Consider the following 16,522-nt stretch of genomic DNA (forward strand, 5'->3'; position numbering starts at 1 on the left):
CAGAAATGTCTTGCATTCCTATACACTAATGATGAAAAATCTGAAAGTGAAATCAAGAAAACACTCCCATTTACCACTGCGACCAAAAGAATAAAATATCTAGGAATGCACCTACCTAAGGAGACAAAAGACCTGTATGCAGAAAATTATAAGACACTGATGAAAGAAATTAAAGATGATACAAATAGATGGAGAGATATATACCATGTTCCTGGAGTGGAAGAATCAACATTGTGAAAATGACTCTACTACCCAAAGCAATCTACAGATTCAATGCAATCCCTATCAAACTACCACTGACATTCTTCACAGAACTAGAACGAAAAATTTCACAATTTCTATGCAAACACAAAAGACCCCGAATAGCCAAAGCAATCTTGAGAACGAAAAACGGAGCTGGAGGAATCACGCTCCCTGACTTCAGACTATACTACAAAGGTACAGTAATCAAGAAAGTACGGTACTGGCACAAAAACAGACAGACAGATCAATGGAACGGGATAGAAAGCCCAGAGATAAACCCACGCACCTATGGTCACCTTATCTTTGATAAAGGAGGCAGGAATGTACAGTGGAGAGAGGACAGCCTCTTCAGTAAGCGGTGCTGGGAAAACTGGACAGCTACATGTAAAACTATGAGATTACATCACTCCCTAACACCATACACAAAAATAAGCTCAAAATCGATTAAGGACCTAAAAGTAACGCCAGAAACTATCAAACCCTTAGAGGAAAACATAGGCAGAACACTCTGTGACATAAATCACAGCAAGATCCTTTTTGACCCACCTCCTAGAGAAATGGAAATAAAAACAGAAATAAAGAAAGGGGACATAATCAAACTTCAAAGATTTCGCACAGCAAAGGAAACCATAAACAAGACCAAAAGACAACCCTCAGAATGGGAGAGAATAGTTGCAAATGAAGCAACTGACAAAGGAATAATTTCCAAAATTTACATGCAGCTCATGCAACTCAGTAACAAAAAAACAAACAACCCAATCCACAAATGGGCAGAAGCCCTAAACAGACATTTCTCCAAAGAAGATATACAGACCGCCAACAAACACATGAAAGAATGCTCAACAGCATTAATCATTAGAGAAATGCAAATCAAAACTACAATGAGATATCATCTCACACCAGTCAGAACGGCCATCACGAAAAAATCTAGAAACAATAAATGCGGGAGAGGGTGTGGAAAAAAAGGGAACACTCCTGCACTGCTGGTGGGAATGTTAATAGGTACAGCCACTATGGGGAACCGTATGGAGGTTCCTTAAAAAACTACAAATAGAACTACCAAATGACCCAGCAATCCCACTACTGGGCATATACCCTGAGAACACCATAATTCAAAAAGAGTCATGTACCAAAGTGTTCATTGCAGCTCTATTTACAATCGCCCGGAGATGGAAACAACCTAAGTGCCCATCATTAGATGACTGGATAAAGAAGATGTGCCACATATATACAATGGAATATTACTCAGCCATAAAAAGAAAGGAAATTGAGCTACTTGTAACGAGGTGGATAGACCCAGAGTGTGTCATACAGAGTGAAGGAAGTCAGAAAGAGAAAGACAAATACCGCATGCTAACACATATATATGGAATTTGAGGGAAAAAAAAGTCACGAAGAACCTAGGGGTAAGACAGGAATAAAGACACAGACCTACTGGAGAACGGACTTGAGGATACGGGGAGGGGGAAGGGTGAGCTGTGACAAAGCGACAGAGAGGCATGGACATATACACACTACCGAACGTAAGGTAGATAGCTAGTGGGAAGCAGCCGCATAGCACAGGGATATCAGCTCGGTGCTTTGTGACCGCCTGGAGGGGTGGGATAGAGAGGGTGGGAGGGAGGGAGACGCAAGAGGGAAGAGATATGGGAACATATGTATATGTATAACTGATTCACTTTGTTATAAAGCAGAAACTAACACACCATTGTAAAGCAATTATACCCCAATAAAGATGTTATAAAAAACAATTAAAGTATGTTTTTTTACATGCAACATCAAAGAAGGGAAGAAAATTTAGGGTAGTGAATTTAGGGTATTAAATATAGCAGAAATAGTCTACAGCAATATAAGACTGTGAACCTGTATTTGACAAATAAATGCAATAATGAGATAACGTTTAAAAAAATTAATGCACAGAAATCTCTTGCATTCCTATACACTAATGATGAAAAATCTGAAAGTGAAATCAAGAAAACACTCCCATTTACCACTGGGACCAAAAGAATAAAATATCCAGGGATAGAGCTACCAAAGGAGACAAAAGACCTGTATGCAGAAAATTATAAGACACTGATGAAAGAAATTAAAGATGATACAAATAGATGGAGAGATATACCATGTTCCTGGATTGGAAGAATCAACATTGTGAAAATGACTCTACTACCCAAAGCGGTCCATAGATTCAATGCAATCCCTAGCAAACTACCACTGGCATTCTTCACAGAACTAGAACAAAAAATTTCACAATTTCTATGCAAACACAAAAGACCCCGAATAGCCAAAGCAATCTTCAGAATGAAAAACGGAGCTGGAGGAATCACGCTCCCTGACTTCAGACTATACTATAAAGCTACAGTAGTCAAGACAGTCTGGTACTGGCACAAAAACAGACAGACAGATCAATGGAACAGGATAGAAAGCCCAGAGATAAACCCACGCACATATGGTCACCTTATCTTTGATAAAGGAGGCAGGAATGTACAGTGGAGAGAGGACAGCCTCTTCAGTAAACACACCATTGTAAAGCAATTATACCCCAATAAAGATGTTACAAAAAAAAATTAAAGTATGTTTTTTTACATGTAACATCAATGAAGAAGGAGAGAAAATTTAGGGTAGTGAATTTATGATATGAAACTTAGTAGAAACAGTTTACAGGAATATAAGACTGTGAACTTGTATTTGACAAATAAATGCAATAATGAGATAACTTTAAAAAAAAATTAATGCAGAGAAATCTCTTGCATTCCTATACACCAATGATGAAAAATCTGAAAGTGAAATCAAGAAAACACTCCCATTTACCACTGCGACAAAAAGAATAAAATGTCTACGGATAAACCTACCTAAGGAGACAAAAGACCTGTATGCAGAAAATTATAAGACACTGATGAAAGAAATTAAAGATGATACAAATAGATGGAGAGATATATACCATGTTCCTGGAGCGGAAGAATCAACATTGTGAAAATGAATCTACTACCCAAAGCGGTCTACAGATTCAATGCAATCCCTATCAAACTACCACTGGCATTCTTCACAGAACTAGAACGAAAAATTTCACAATTTCTATGCAAACACAAAAGACCCCGAATAGCCAAAGCAATCTTGAGAACGAAAAACGGAGCTGGAGGAATCACGCTCCCTGACTTCAGACTATACTACAAAGGTACAGTAATCAAGAAAGTACGGTACTGGCACAAAAACAGAAAGACAGATCAATGGAACGGGATAGAAAGCCCAGAGATAAACCCACGCACCTATGGTCACCTTATCTTTGATAAAGGAGGCAGGAATGTACAGTGGAGAGAGGACAGCCTCTTCAGTAAGCGGTGCTGGGAAAACTGGACAGCTACATGTAAAACTATGAGATTACATCACTCCCTAACACCATACACAAAAATAAGCTCAAAATCGATTAAGGACCTAAATGTAAGGCCAGAAACTATCAACATCTTAGAGGAAAACATAGGAAGAACACTCTGTGACATAAATCACAGCAAGATCCTTTTTGACCCACCTCCTAGAGAAGTGGAAATAAAAACAGGAATAAACAAATGGGACCTAATGAAACTTCAAAGGTTTCACACAGGAAAGGAGACTATAAACAAGACCAAAAGACAACCCTCAGAATGGGAGACAATATTTGCAAATGAAGCAACTGACAAAGGAATAATTTCCAAAATTTACAAGCAGCTCATGCAGCTCACTAACAAAAAAACAAACAACCCATTCCACAAATGGGCAGAAGACCTAAACAGACATTTCTCCAAAGAAGATATACAGACTGTCAACAAAAACATGAAAGAATGCTCAACATCATTAATCATTAGAGAAATGCAAATCAAAACTACAATGAGATATCACCTCACACCAGTCAGAATGGCCATCATCAAAAACTCTAGAAACAATAAATGCGGGAGAGAGTGTGGAGAAAAGGGAACACTCCTGCACTGCTGGTGGGAATGTGAATTGGTACAGCACTATGGAGAAAAGTATGGAGGTTCCTTTAAAAAACTACAAGTAGAACTACCATATGACCCAGCAATCCCATTACTGGGCATATACCCTGAGAACACCATAATTCAAAAAGGGTCATGTAGCAAAATGTTCATTGCAGCTCTATTTACAATCGCCCGGAGATGGAAACAACCTAAGTGTCCATCATCCGATGAATGGATAAAGAAGATGTGGCACATATATACAATGGAATATTAGTCAGCCAAAAAAGGAAATGAAATTGAGCTATTTGTAATGCGGTGGATAGACCTATCGTGTGTCATACAGAGTGAAGGAAGTCAGAAAGAGAAAGACAAATACCGTATGCTAACACATATATATGGAATTTAAGAAAAAAAAATGTCATGAAGAACCTAGGGGTAAGAGAGGAATAAAGACAGAGACCTACTGGAGAACAGACTTGAGGATATCGGGACGGGGAATGGTGAGCTGTGATAACGCGAGAGAGAGGCATGGACACATATACACTACCAAACGTAAGGTAGATAGCTAGTGGGAAGCAGCCGCATAGCACAGGGATATCAGCTCGGTGATTTGTGACCGCCTGGAGGGGTGGGATAGCGAGGGTGGGAGGGAGGGAGATGTAAGAGGTCAGAGATATGGGAATATATGTGTATGTATAACTGATTCACTTTGTTATAAAGCAGAAACTAACACACCATTGTAAAGCAATTATACCCCAATAAAGATGTTAAAAAAAAAAAAAAGAAATATCAGTCAATGTTAAAAGTGAATCAAAGTTTGATGAGAAATGGAATATTTACATAATCTTAAAGTGCCTCCCCATAAAATACTTATTAAATAGAGGAAAAGAATGAGTTTACTGTGGAAAAACTTGATGTCAGCCACCACCTCAATTAGTTGATCAAACTTAATGTCACTAGTAATATAACACACCATCTACCACTTGATAAGATGCAGTAAAAAGAACACATATCTGGACTTCCCTGGTGGTGCAGTGGTTGAGAGTCTGCCTCACGATGCAGGGGACACTGGTTCGTGCCCCAGTCTGGGAAGATCCCTCATGCCTTGGAGCGGCTGGGCCCATGAGCTATGGCTGCTGAGCCTGCGCGTTCGGAGCCTGTGCTCAGCAATGTGAGAGGTCACAACAGTGAGAGGCCCGCATACCGCAAAAAGAAAAAAAAAAAAGAAAAGAACACATATCTAATCATGAGAAAGCAGCAGACAAACCCAAAATGAGGAAAGTTCTACAAAATAAGTCATCTGTAAATCTTCAGAAGCATCAAGATCATGAAGGTCAAAGAAAGACTGCGGAACTGTTCTAGACTGAAGGCACATGACAAGTAAATGCTATGTGCAACCCTGGACCAGATCCCTTTGCTATAAAGTACCAAATCATAGAATCTGAATGGAGCCTGCAGATTAGATGGGAATAATGTATAAATCATAGTTCTTGATTCTGATGGCTTCTTACTGTCACATAGCAGAAGTGTCCTTGTTGTAGGAGTTACTGAAGTACTCAGGGGTCACGGAGCATCCTAAGGGCAACCTACTGTCAGGTAAAATGGAAAAAACGTATTTAATGTACTGTGCTTGCCACTTGTCTGTCAGTTTGAAATTACTTCAAATTAAAAAAAAAAGTTTAAAAAAGGGCATATGATATGACTCTTCATGTGTCTAAGTTATTCTCAAAATGCTGTTACCAATTTGTACTTCCCTAGGACAATGTGGGAGAGTAAACCCAAAGCCGAATTTCATTTAGTAAAACAACACAAAACACTTTTCCTTCCAGATGAAAACCAAACATATTATCAAAAGGACATTTATATGCTCAGAAAGGTAACAAGGATGCACCCCAAACTATTGACAGTGGACACATCTGAAGAGAAAGAGGGACAAGGAGAAGGTGAAGGGGACTATTGTGGATTACACTGTATTATACTGTTTGATGTTTTTTCTTTAAAAATATATTCACTCATTACCTTCAAAAGAAAAAAAAGACATTGAGGGAAATATGTATTTCCTGGGAAGTTGAAGAGTAGTTTACACCATCACCTCTGAATTTCCTGATACCGTATGCAAAGTTGGTGTGTATGTGCATTATTGGCCTTTTTCTGAAAATACTGAAACCAAGCAGGACCCTGCAAGGCCTTCCTGGGCACAAAAGCCCCTCTGTGTCCCTTGTTTCTTGTTTATAGAAAAAAAGACTTCAGTCTCCTGGGCCTCCCCCAGGTTACAAAGAGCAGGCTCAAGCAGTTAATGATTAGGAAACGAGAGTCACAGGACTCCTAGTTCCTCCTGAAGGGAGAGAGGTAAGAATCTGATGCATATTGAGTTGTTCTGCAGAAACTAAGAAACCCCCTCACCACCCAGGTGGAGGATGGCAATTATGTGCTGACCACAAGCACACAGACCCCAGACTTCTGGCTGGAACCAGAAGGTCAGTAATTGAGATTCCTGAAACATCATTCTGTTCCCTCACCACCAACCAATCAGAAGAAAGTTCACAAGCTGATCATGCATCCAAAAACCCTCTCCCCTGTCTTTAAAGACCCTTCCCTGAACTGGGGAGTTCACATTTTTTGAGCGTGAGCTGCCCATTCTCCTTGCTTGGCGTCCTTATTTTGCTACAAACACCGCTGTCAAGAGTTTGGCTTTGTGTGCCTTGGGCACACAAGCCCTTGCTTGGTTACAATATGTTCATAGTCCCAAAGAGAACCACTGCCTTACACCTTCCAATAAGATGGGCATTTCTATACATGAGCTGGGTCAGACTGTACTCATCAAGAAGATCCTCATACTATGCAGTGACACGAAGTCTAGGATTTTAGAACACTGACAACTGTCTTCCCATCATCATTTAGTTAAAGCCTTTAGATCTTAGTGACAGCAAGATTTTAATCTTTCTTACCTGAGAATTCATATTTAGCACAGGACATGTCAATGGTTGATTCCAGGTCAATCTTTGAAATGTCTGAAAGCCAAGCCCGGAAATGTTCAAACAGAATATTCCTAGAAATGTAAACAAAAGATAACTTGTTACACCATAATGTGGGCTCCACTTGGATCTATGCCACAACTATTTTTTCCTGGAGGTTTTGGTTTATTTAAGATCTATTCTTGAGAATGTTCTTCACTTTAAACTTGCAAAGTTTAGGAGTAACAGTCCCAGAGAAATAAATGTAAATCTCTCTACTGCAATATATTTTTGCTCTACTGTTTTTTTTTCTTTTCTTTTTTTTGGCTGCGCCATGTGGCATGCGGGATCTTGGTTCCCCAACCAGGGATCGAACCAGTGCCCCCTGCAGCGGAAGCGCAGAGTCCTAACCACTGGACCGCTAGGGAAGTCCCTCATCTTATTTTTCTTACTCTTAAATTTATAGTATTGCCTTATCATGACAGTGATCTGGCCTTTGTCATAGGAATATCAATGTTCCAGCCCGAAGTCACTGATTTGTAGAGCTGTTTTTCAGCACCAATACTAGCACTGTTGTTTAATGAACACTTGGGTGGGTGACACTGTTGTAGATTAAAATAATGGTGACTATTATGCTAATTGTGTAATAATAAACTCTTTCACAGAAGTTCTGATATTAACAGGATACCAAAAAAACAAAGATGGTTGAACATTTCCATTTACCAGCTAAAGTGGCTCTGTATAGAACTCTAACACAATTTAAAACTTACTCAGTTGGCAGTCAACTTTGAAATTATGTTAACTTTGATGAATTAACATTTTTATGTCAATTATATCTCAATAAAACTGGAAAAACATTTTTAAAGGGTTTATGTTAGTTCAAATTTTGCACATGAAGAGACAGTATCTTTTGGATCATTCTAGTCCAAATGTACATCACTGAAATCCCCATAAAATGCAATTGTACTGTTAATAACTAGATACCAAGTCTCCAGGTTGATGCCCTGAAATTTTATTACCAAATATCTTTTTACACTGTATGCTACCCAATCCAAAAAATTCCATAAAATATTGTGCTTGGTTAGTCCAAACAAAAGTACCATGTAACTTTTATAGGCAGAGTTGCAAATTAGACATAATAGGTCAGCATAGCAAACTGCTAAACCAGGCTTCAGGTAATGTAGGTGGTCAACATTTTTGCAAAATCTTGAATCTTGATGTTTTATGTAACTAGTATTATCAAAGCCTTCACTCCCTCTGTTACTGGTAACATCAGCTTCCACAAATTTATTCCATAGAAAGCTCTTTCTCTAGTTACCCTATGAAAGTGTCATGACAGGGTTATTTTCTGCCATCATTCTCATTTGTTAATTGTATTCATGAGAGAAATCACAGAACCCAACTGCAAAATAAAGAGATCATCTTTCGGTAAAGACCAAGGAATTCCATCTCTCATACCATCTGGCTGTTATGTGTTGGATACAGAATGTAACTCAGTCCCATAGGAAAGAAATACTTACCAGAGGTGTGGTATGAACTAATGAGATAGTGCTTTAAAGCATGGTCTAGGGGGAAAAAAGGTCTAAAATAAATATGAAACATTATGAGTTACAGTTAACACGTGCGCAATACTTCAGGATTTAGAAGAAATAAACTCTGCAGACTGTTACCATTTATGGAAATATTGCAGAGAAAAAAAGAATGAGAAAATATAACATACTGTATAGATGAAAAACAGACAGCTATTACAAAGTAACATGGGCTTACTGTAGCAAAACTAGGAAAAAAACCTATTATAAGTAAAAAGAAACTTTAAAAAACCTGTAGTCCTACTAGCCAGATTTAAACATTCCATCCTTCCAAGTCTTTTCCTTTGTACATACGTAGGTATCCAAATATACGTCTCTTTTTCCATATGGGATCCACCATGTGTGCTATTTTAACTTTTCTCTTGATAAGTTCATTTCATCTAGCCTAATATGCCTTTGCCTGCAAGAAGTATCATCATTTTATACATCACTTCAAAAAATGGATACAACAATAATTGTGTGAGACACTGAGTCTCAGAGAGGTTAAAATACACACACAAAAAGTACCTTAGAATGATGAAATAACTTTACCATACTCATGTGTTAAAAGTCACACACATTGGGACTTCCCTGGTGGCACAGTGGTTAAGAATCCACCTGCCAATACAGGAAACACAGGTTCAATCCCTGGTCTGGGAAGATCCCACATGGCGCTGAGCAACAAAGCCTGTGCGCCACAACTACTGAGCCTGCAAGCCACAATTACTGAAGCCCGTGTGCCTAGAGCCCGTGCTCCACAACAAGAGAAGCCACCGCAATGAGAAGCCTGCGCACTGCAACAAAGACCCAACGCAGCCAAAAAAAAAAAAGTCACATCATATTCAACGATTGTATAGTTTTTCACTTTGTTTTGTACCAGTAGCTATATAAATCTTGATGGGTGGGCATTTAATTTGTGATTTTTCACTGTTAGAAACACCATCAAAATAAACAATCTTGTATAGAATTTTTGAGCACACCCTTAATTATTTTCTCAGGATAAATTCTTATAAGTGGAATTACACTACAAAAAGATAAGCATCATTTTAAGGGTTTTGATACACCTTTCAAAACCATCTTCAAGATTGCGGCACTGTATAAAGGTACCTACCCCTCTGTCAACACTGGAGTTTTTGTTTTAAATACTTGCAAACTAACATGTGAAAGATGGTATCTCCAGCGTCAATTTGTTTCCTTGATTACTAACGGTTGAACATTTTATCATTGAGAACTTGGGCGCCGGAATCAGACAGACTTAGGTTTATCTCTTAGTTCCCTCAATTTTTACCTAGTTAACTTTGAAGAAGTTACTTAATTTCTCAGCATCTGTTTCCTCCTCTACAAAAGGGGACAATAACGCCAGCAAAGGTTGTATGACATAACATTTAAAACACTTACTCCTCTGTCTGGCACATATTATACACCCAACAAATATGAGCGCTTGTTTACCTTAAAGCACAGATGTGAGGCTCTCTTCTCTTCTTCAGATCATCAGACTTGATCATGAAAAAAAGAAAAAAAAGGATTTCCTTCATAAATCAGACACACAGAGGAGACTAGTTTAGGGAACACCCTGGCACTAAAGCATTGTCATTAAGAGCCTGGACTCTGAAGCCAAACTCCCTGGGTTTCAGGTATGGCCCCTCCATTTGGCAGCTCTGTGACTCAGGCAAGTTACCTAGCCTCTCTGTGCCTTATTCATTCAACAAATACTTACATAGTTATTACAGTGGGACTTATATTCTTGACGGAGAGGGACAACAAACATAAAAAGTCGATTATCAGTATAAAAAAAGGTGACAAATGTTGAGGGAAAATAAAGCAGAGTACGAGGGACCAGAAGTGCTGAGAGTGGGGAAAGGTTTACAATTATAAATTTGGTAGCCAGGTTAGACTTCACTGAGGTGAAGCAAAGGCTTGAAGGAGGTTGGGAGGTGTACCAAGGGAATATCTCAGCAAAGTGGATTCAAGGTCCTGAGTGTGAAGAATGCCTGGCCTGTTCAAGAAATTGCAGGAGCCTGTGCAGCTGCAACAGCGATTTGGGGGAGAGCAGCAGGAGAAGGGGCCAAAGATGCAATGGGAGCCTTAGAACCACTCTGGCTTTTACTCAGAGAAATGAGAACCTTTGGAGATTTGGGGCAAAGGAATAATATGATCCCATTTAATTTTTAAAAACTGAGATAAAATTCACATAAAATTTACTATTTTAACCACCTGAAAGTGTGTATTCAGTGGATTTTTAGCATACTCACCTGCTGTGCAACTATCACCACTAATCCCAGAATATTTTCATCACACTAAAAAGAAACCCTGTACCTATCAGGCAGTCACTCCCTATCCCACCCTCCCTCCCCCCAGCTCCTGGCAACCACTAATCTACTCTGTCTCTATATGTTTTGCTGGTCATTACATATAAAAGGAATCACACTATATGTGGCCTTCTGTGTCTAGCTTCTTTCACTGAGTATGCTTTCAAGGTTCATCCATGTTGCAGCAGTACTTAGTACTTCATTCCTTCTTCTGGTTGAATAATATTCCATTGTATAGACGCACCACATTTGGTCTATCCATTTATTAGTTGACAGACGTTGGGTGTTTCTACTTTTTGGCTATTATAGATAATGCTGCTATAAACATCTATGTACAAGCTTTTATGTGAACAAATGTTTTCAATTCTCTTGGGTCCATTAACATTTCTTTTTTTTTTTTTACTTTAATAATTTTTATTTTTGGCTGCATTGGGTCTTCATTGCTGCACACGGGCTTTCTCTAGCTGTGGCGAGCAGGAGCTACTCTTCATTGTGGTGTGCGGGCTTCTCATTGCGGTGGCTTCTCTTGTTGCGGAGCATGGGCTCTAGGCACGTGGACTTCAGTAGTTGCAGCATGCTGCTCAGCAGTTGTGGCTTGTGGGCTCTAGAGCTCAGGCTCAGTAGTTGTGGCACATGGGCTTAGTTGCTCCACGGCATGTGGGATCTTCCTGGACCAGGGATTGAACCTGAGTCCTCTGCATTGACAGGTGGATTCTTAACCACTGTGGCACCAGGGAAGTCCCTCCATTAACATTTTAAAAGAACACAATGGCTGTAGGTGGGCAAGGGTGGAAGCAAGGAGACTGGTTAATATGCCAAGAGGATAATCCTGGTGAGAGAAAAAGATGGCTTGGATCAGGTGTTGGCAGTGGAAGTGGAAAGAAGTGGGCTTTTCTGAATATATTCTGAAGGTAGAGCCCACAGGATTTCCCAATGGACTGGAGATGAGGTATGAGAGAGGAATCAAGGATAACCTCAGCCACTGGAAAGATTGTTGTGAACTGAGATGGGGAAAACTGCAGGTGGAGCAGATTTAGCGGGAGAAGATCAGGAGTTTAATTTTGGTAAGTGTGAGACACTTCATAAATATCCTAGAGTAGAGGCAAAGCCATGAGACTCTCTGCAATCTGTTTGGAAGTGATCCGAAGGCTAAGCCCTAGAGTACTCTGTCATTAAGAAGCCAGGTACAAAAGGAAAACCTACCGAAGGGAACTAAGAAGGACTCACCTGTGAGGTAGAAGGAAAATGAAGAGAGAGGATGGTTTCCTGAAAGTAAGGGGGGGGGGGGGGGGAGTCGGGGGAGAGTCTCCAGGAAGGAGGAGAAACAAAGTAGGTCAAATGTTGCCGAGAGTCAAGTAAAACCAGGCCTGAAGACTGATGACTGGATTTACTAATGTGGAAGTTGTGAGTGACCTTAACAAGTACAGTTTCAGTGGTGTGTAACAGGTGAAAGCCTAAGAAAGTGGGCTTAACAGAGAACAGAAGAGGAATTTGAGACACTATACACAACTCAGAAGGAATGCTAATGTCAAGGCGAGCAGAGGAATGGGGTGATAGCTGAAGGGGAAAGTTAGGTCAACAGCATTTTTTTCCTTAAGAGAAGGAGAACTAACAGCTTTCTTTCTTTCTTTTCTTTTTGGTATGTTGAAGGGAATGATCCAGAAAAGAAGGAAAACCTGATGTAGTTTCTTTATCTGTGAAACAGGAACCAGTAATTTATCATTATAAGGATTTAATAAATATAAAGCACTTAGCATGGCATAAAGCATGCACTCAGTAATGCTTTAAAATACAGAGTATTAGGCTACTCCTAATGACAAACTTGGTTAGGACGACTGGAAGTTGTGACAGACCCAATTATCAAGTCAATTCACAACACAAGCAAAGAAAAAGGGATATAAGTGAAGTTTTATGGGACAGGAGACTGAAAGCAGGTTTTATATTTACTGTCTTAGGATGAAGAAGTTCAGTCCCAAAGTGAGCATAGTAAAAATTATTCACAGCAGAGTTTCACCAAGCACCCATGGGGATCTAAAGTAATGGCTGCTTCTTTTTCCTCTCATTACCCGGGGTCCTTTCTATTATTTTGCCTCTCACCGACTTCACAATTAGAAGTATTTTCATCTACCAAATTGCATTAAGTAAAAACCACTTTGATTTCTCAATTTCAGTAATCAGATGCATATAGACCCAAATCAACAAAAGAGGCCTAGTGTTATCAAGGCTGATGTAATTACAAAGGCAGACAACCATGGTTTTTAATTAACCTATAGGTTAATTAAAATCTTACAACTTTACTATGGATAAAAGTTATTTTTCATTAGATTTTCTGAATTATTAACAGTAACGTCATTTGTGTATTTAACCTAACTTGGTTAATTCAATCATATGTATAAGGCCCAAAGACAGACAGACCAGGGAACACAACCAGCTCTAGTGTAAAAGAATAAATGCAAAACAGAGAAATTTGTTACTCTTTTATCCCAGATAAAAAGAAATCAGTGGGAAATGGAAAGAAAACAAAATAGTTCTTAATCTTCACTTTTATTTTATTTTTTGTGATTTTAAAGGCTGATGTCCTTGAGGTTCTATAATGATTTCTAAGAGTGATGTACACCATGTACTAAAAGATATCCCCCACAAACTGGGGAAAACAATGACCTATATGTTTTTATACCTAGACTGGGCCTGTCTCCTAAGAGTAGGAAAACCAGCCTTGATTTTGAAACAGTCTTTTCTGCCAAATTCAACTGTCCACCGATTTAAAAAGACTAGATCTAACTCTCTGCAGGACATACTGCAATACAGAAAGCCACCTAAAACAAAGACATGAACTCAAAAATTTAAATGGTTATTACCTTCCAACGTACTACTCTCTTCATTATACCACTCCCCAAAATGTACTTATCCTTTTTGTTTATAATGTATTTACTTACCGGCTTACTGTATTTTCTGACTATCTTTCACCATCACTATCACCTCTATTATTTTAGATTTTAAAGGCTTTCAGGGTAGGAACTGGCAAAGACTTCCATATAATAATTAAAGCACCAAACACATAGTTAACACTCAGCTTATGTTAAATAAATGAATGCTTTTAACAACATCAAGGCAAGGACCCTCAATGGCAAACCCAAACTAAAACCTCAAGTCTAAAGGTATTCAATGATTTTATAGAAAATGAATTTCTGAAGTGGAAAAGCTAATGTGAAAGGGCCATAAATACCTGCTGGAACTTATATAAATCATTATACTTTTCATGGAAGTCCAAGTTCAAAAGTTCCTTCTGAAGTCCTTCCAAGAAGTTTTCACTTTGGATGAAGTTTGGGATCACACAGTGAAGAAAGGGGTCCATGTCCATGACAATGGCTTCTGTGGGGAGGAAAGCATTATCTGTGACTTTTCCCTTTTGTATATATATATATTTTTTTGCGGTACACGGGCCTCTCACTATTGTGGCCTCTCCTGTTGTGGAGCACAGGCTCCGGACACTCAGGCTCAGCGGCCATGGCTCACGGGCCTAGCCGCTCCACGGCATGTGGGACCTTCCCGGACCGGGGCACGTACCCGTGTCCCCTGCATCGGCAGGCGGACTCTCAACCACTGCGCCACCAGGGAAGCCCCCTTTTGTATTTTTGACCTGTGAGCAGCACAGTAGAGAGAATACAAAAGGGATGGTCGTGAATTTTCAGAAATCTAGTACCTAAAATTTAAGATTTGGGGGAAGAATTATAGGCTCTTCCTTTTTTTTTTTCCTCCACTTAATACTACTTTTTAAAGGTATTGTGCTTAAAAATATTAGTCCTTAAGATGAGTACAAACGATGTCACTAAATTAAGATTTCTGCTCTTTTTGGGGTTTTTTAGTTCAACGATTACTTATTCAACTGAATGTATTGTACAGTCTTAATTCATTTCCCCCCAAACTTCAAATGAGAGTAGCAAATTAAAAATGAGAATAACAATACTGGTAGCCAATTTTTCTTCAATCCTTTTTCTTTGCCTAAGTTACTGCTAGAGGAAGTTATAAAATACATACTTCTTAAAAAAAAAAAAATCAGGTCAGGCATAACCTCCTCTAACTCTTTGAGTTTTACCTCAACGTTTTACCCACTGCTTCTGGTGGGACAGATTATGTATCCCTCTAATACAAACCACCACCACCTCCCACCAGTTGCCAGGCACTGTGGTGCTTTAACATGCATTATCTCACTTAATCTTCTCAACAGTTCTAAGGTAGACGTCATCACTATCTCCATCCCACACATAAGGAAACTGAAAAGTCCCTGAGTGTCCAGAGCTTACAGTCCAAACACTAAGCTACCACTTTCTATGTGCATCCGGGACACCAAGGACTCATCTCTTAAAGCACTCAACCACTGAAACAAAAATCATGGCAAACTTTAGAAGGGAAAGCATGATGCATTAAGCAGAGTTCTTATCCTATAAGGTGATATTTGAAGCTGAGGCTGGAATCATTTGATGAAGGTTCCTTCCTTTGGTCAAAACCACGTTTACCTTCATGGGTCACGTTGTTGAACTACAGGCCGGCAAAACTGAGTAAGCTCAGGTGCCTGCTATCTGGCAGCTCCCAACAAATGCTCTGGCTACGCTATCATGGGACAAACGAGCGTTACCTTCGGAGGAAAACCGCAAAAGCCCTCGACTATGTGTCCAAATGTTTACTGGTCCTTACTCAGAAAAATATGTATTGATGCATACATACATTAGCTTATTAATCACACTCAACATCTTTCCGAGGGAAATACTATTAGTTATCCTACTTTACATAGTAAGGAGCTGAACCCATTGCCCAACGACCCACAATCAGTGAAGAAGATTCTACCTCACCTCTAATTCCAGAATTTCCATGAACTTGCATGCCCTGTACTTTCCGAAACTCCCTGGCCTTCATTTCTTCCTCTTCTAGGTTTCTAAATCCAAACTGAACTTGGAAAAGGGACAGCAGGCCAGGCAGGAGAGTCGGAGGTGGCAAAGTCACGCTCTCTCCAAGAGCCTCTTCCCCTGTGGCCTCGCTGCTCAGGAATCGGCTAGAGTGCCAGGACGTTTTCAGAGGCCCCCGACCCGGCGCTGCGCCTCCCCCCTCACAGCACCCGCTTACCGTGGCGGAACGGCGTCCTGCGACTCCAGGCCTCAGCCACCTGCTTTTTCAAGGTTTCCTCCGTGACAGCATCCGAAAACTTCGCCATCACCTCCTTCTTTCCCTTTTTCCCAGCCCGGCCCGGGACGGGCTCAGCAGGCCGCTTACCACTCATCTCCTCGCAAGCTGCAAGACCCACGTCACGCTAACCTAGCGGCTCTTTTCCTACGGAGACTGCAATTCCCAGAATGCCTCATTTCCCGTGTTTCTCCACCGCTATCTAATAGGAAGTACCCAAGTAAAGGGAGGCGGACCCCATACCCGACTTACCAATGGGAGCTCCAGATATTGTGGCCATCCCAGCAGCGATTGGATCGATGTTGCTCGGTCGGGCAGGCCAC

General features: G+C 40.0%; 1 protein-coding gene across 4 annotated transcripts in view; it reads right to left on the reverse strand.

The window, feature by feature from the left end:
- The window catches only part of OGFOD1 (2-oxoglutarate and iron dependent oxygenase domain containing 1), a 39,543-nt gene extending 23,138 nt beyond the window's left edge, over positions 1-16,405 (reverse strand). For 3 of the 4 annotated variants that reach the window (XM_024751497.1, XM_024751509.1, XM_024751519.1), the window contains exons 1-4: positions 16,143-16,326; positions 14,248-14,393; positions 10,162-10,208; positions 7,139-7,239 (exon numbers count right to left, since the gene is read on the reverse strand). In XM_024751497.1, coding sequence (XP_024607265.1) covers positions 7,139-7,239; positions 10,162-10,208; positions 14,248-14,393; positions 16,143-16,296 — 448 coding nt within the window. In that variant the 5' untranslated portion in view covers positions 16,297-16,326. Of the gene's footprint in view, positions 1-7,138; positions 7,240-10,161; positions 10,209-14,247; positions 14,394-16,142 lie in introns of all 4 variants that reach the window. The other variant, XM_024751489.1, reaches the window with a different exon arrangement.
- Between the last annotated feature and the right edge of the window lie 117 nt (positions 16,406-16,522).

Source organism: Neophocaena asiaeorientalis, unplaced genomic scaffold (assembly GCF_003031525.2).
Source record: "Neophocaena asiaeorientalis asiaeorientalis breed wild unplaced genomic scaffold, Neophocaena_asiaeorientalis_V1.1 scaffold965, whole genome shotgun sequence".
Classification (NCBI taxonomy): domain Eukaryota; kingdom Metazoa; phylum Chordata; class Mammalia; order Artiodactyla; family Phocoenidae; genus Neophocaena; species Neophocaena asiaeorientalis.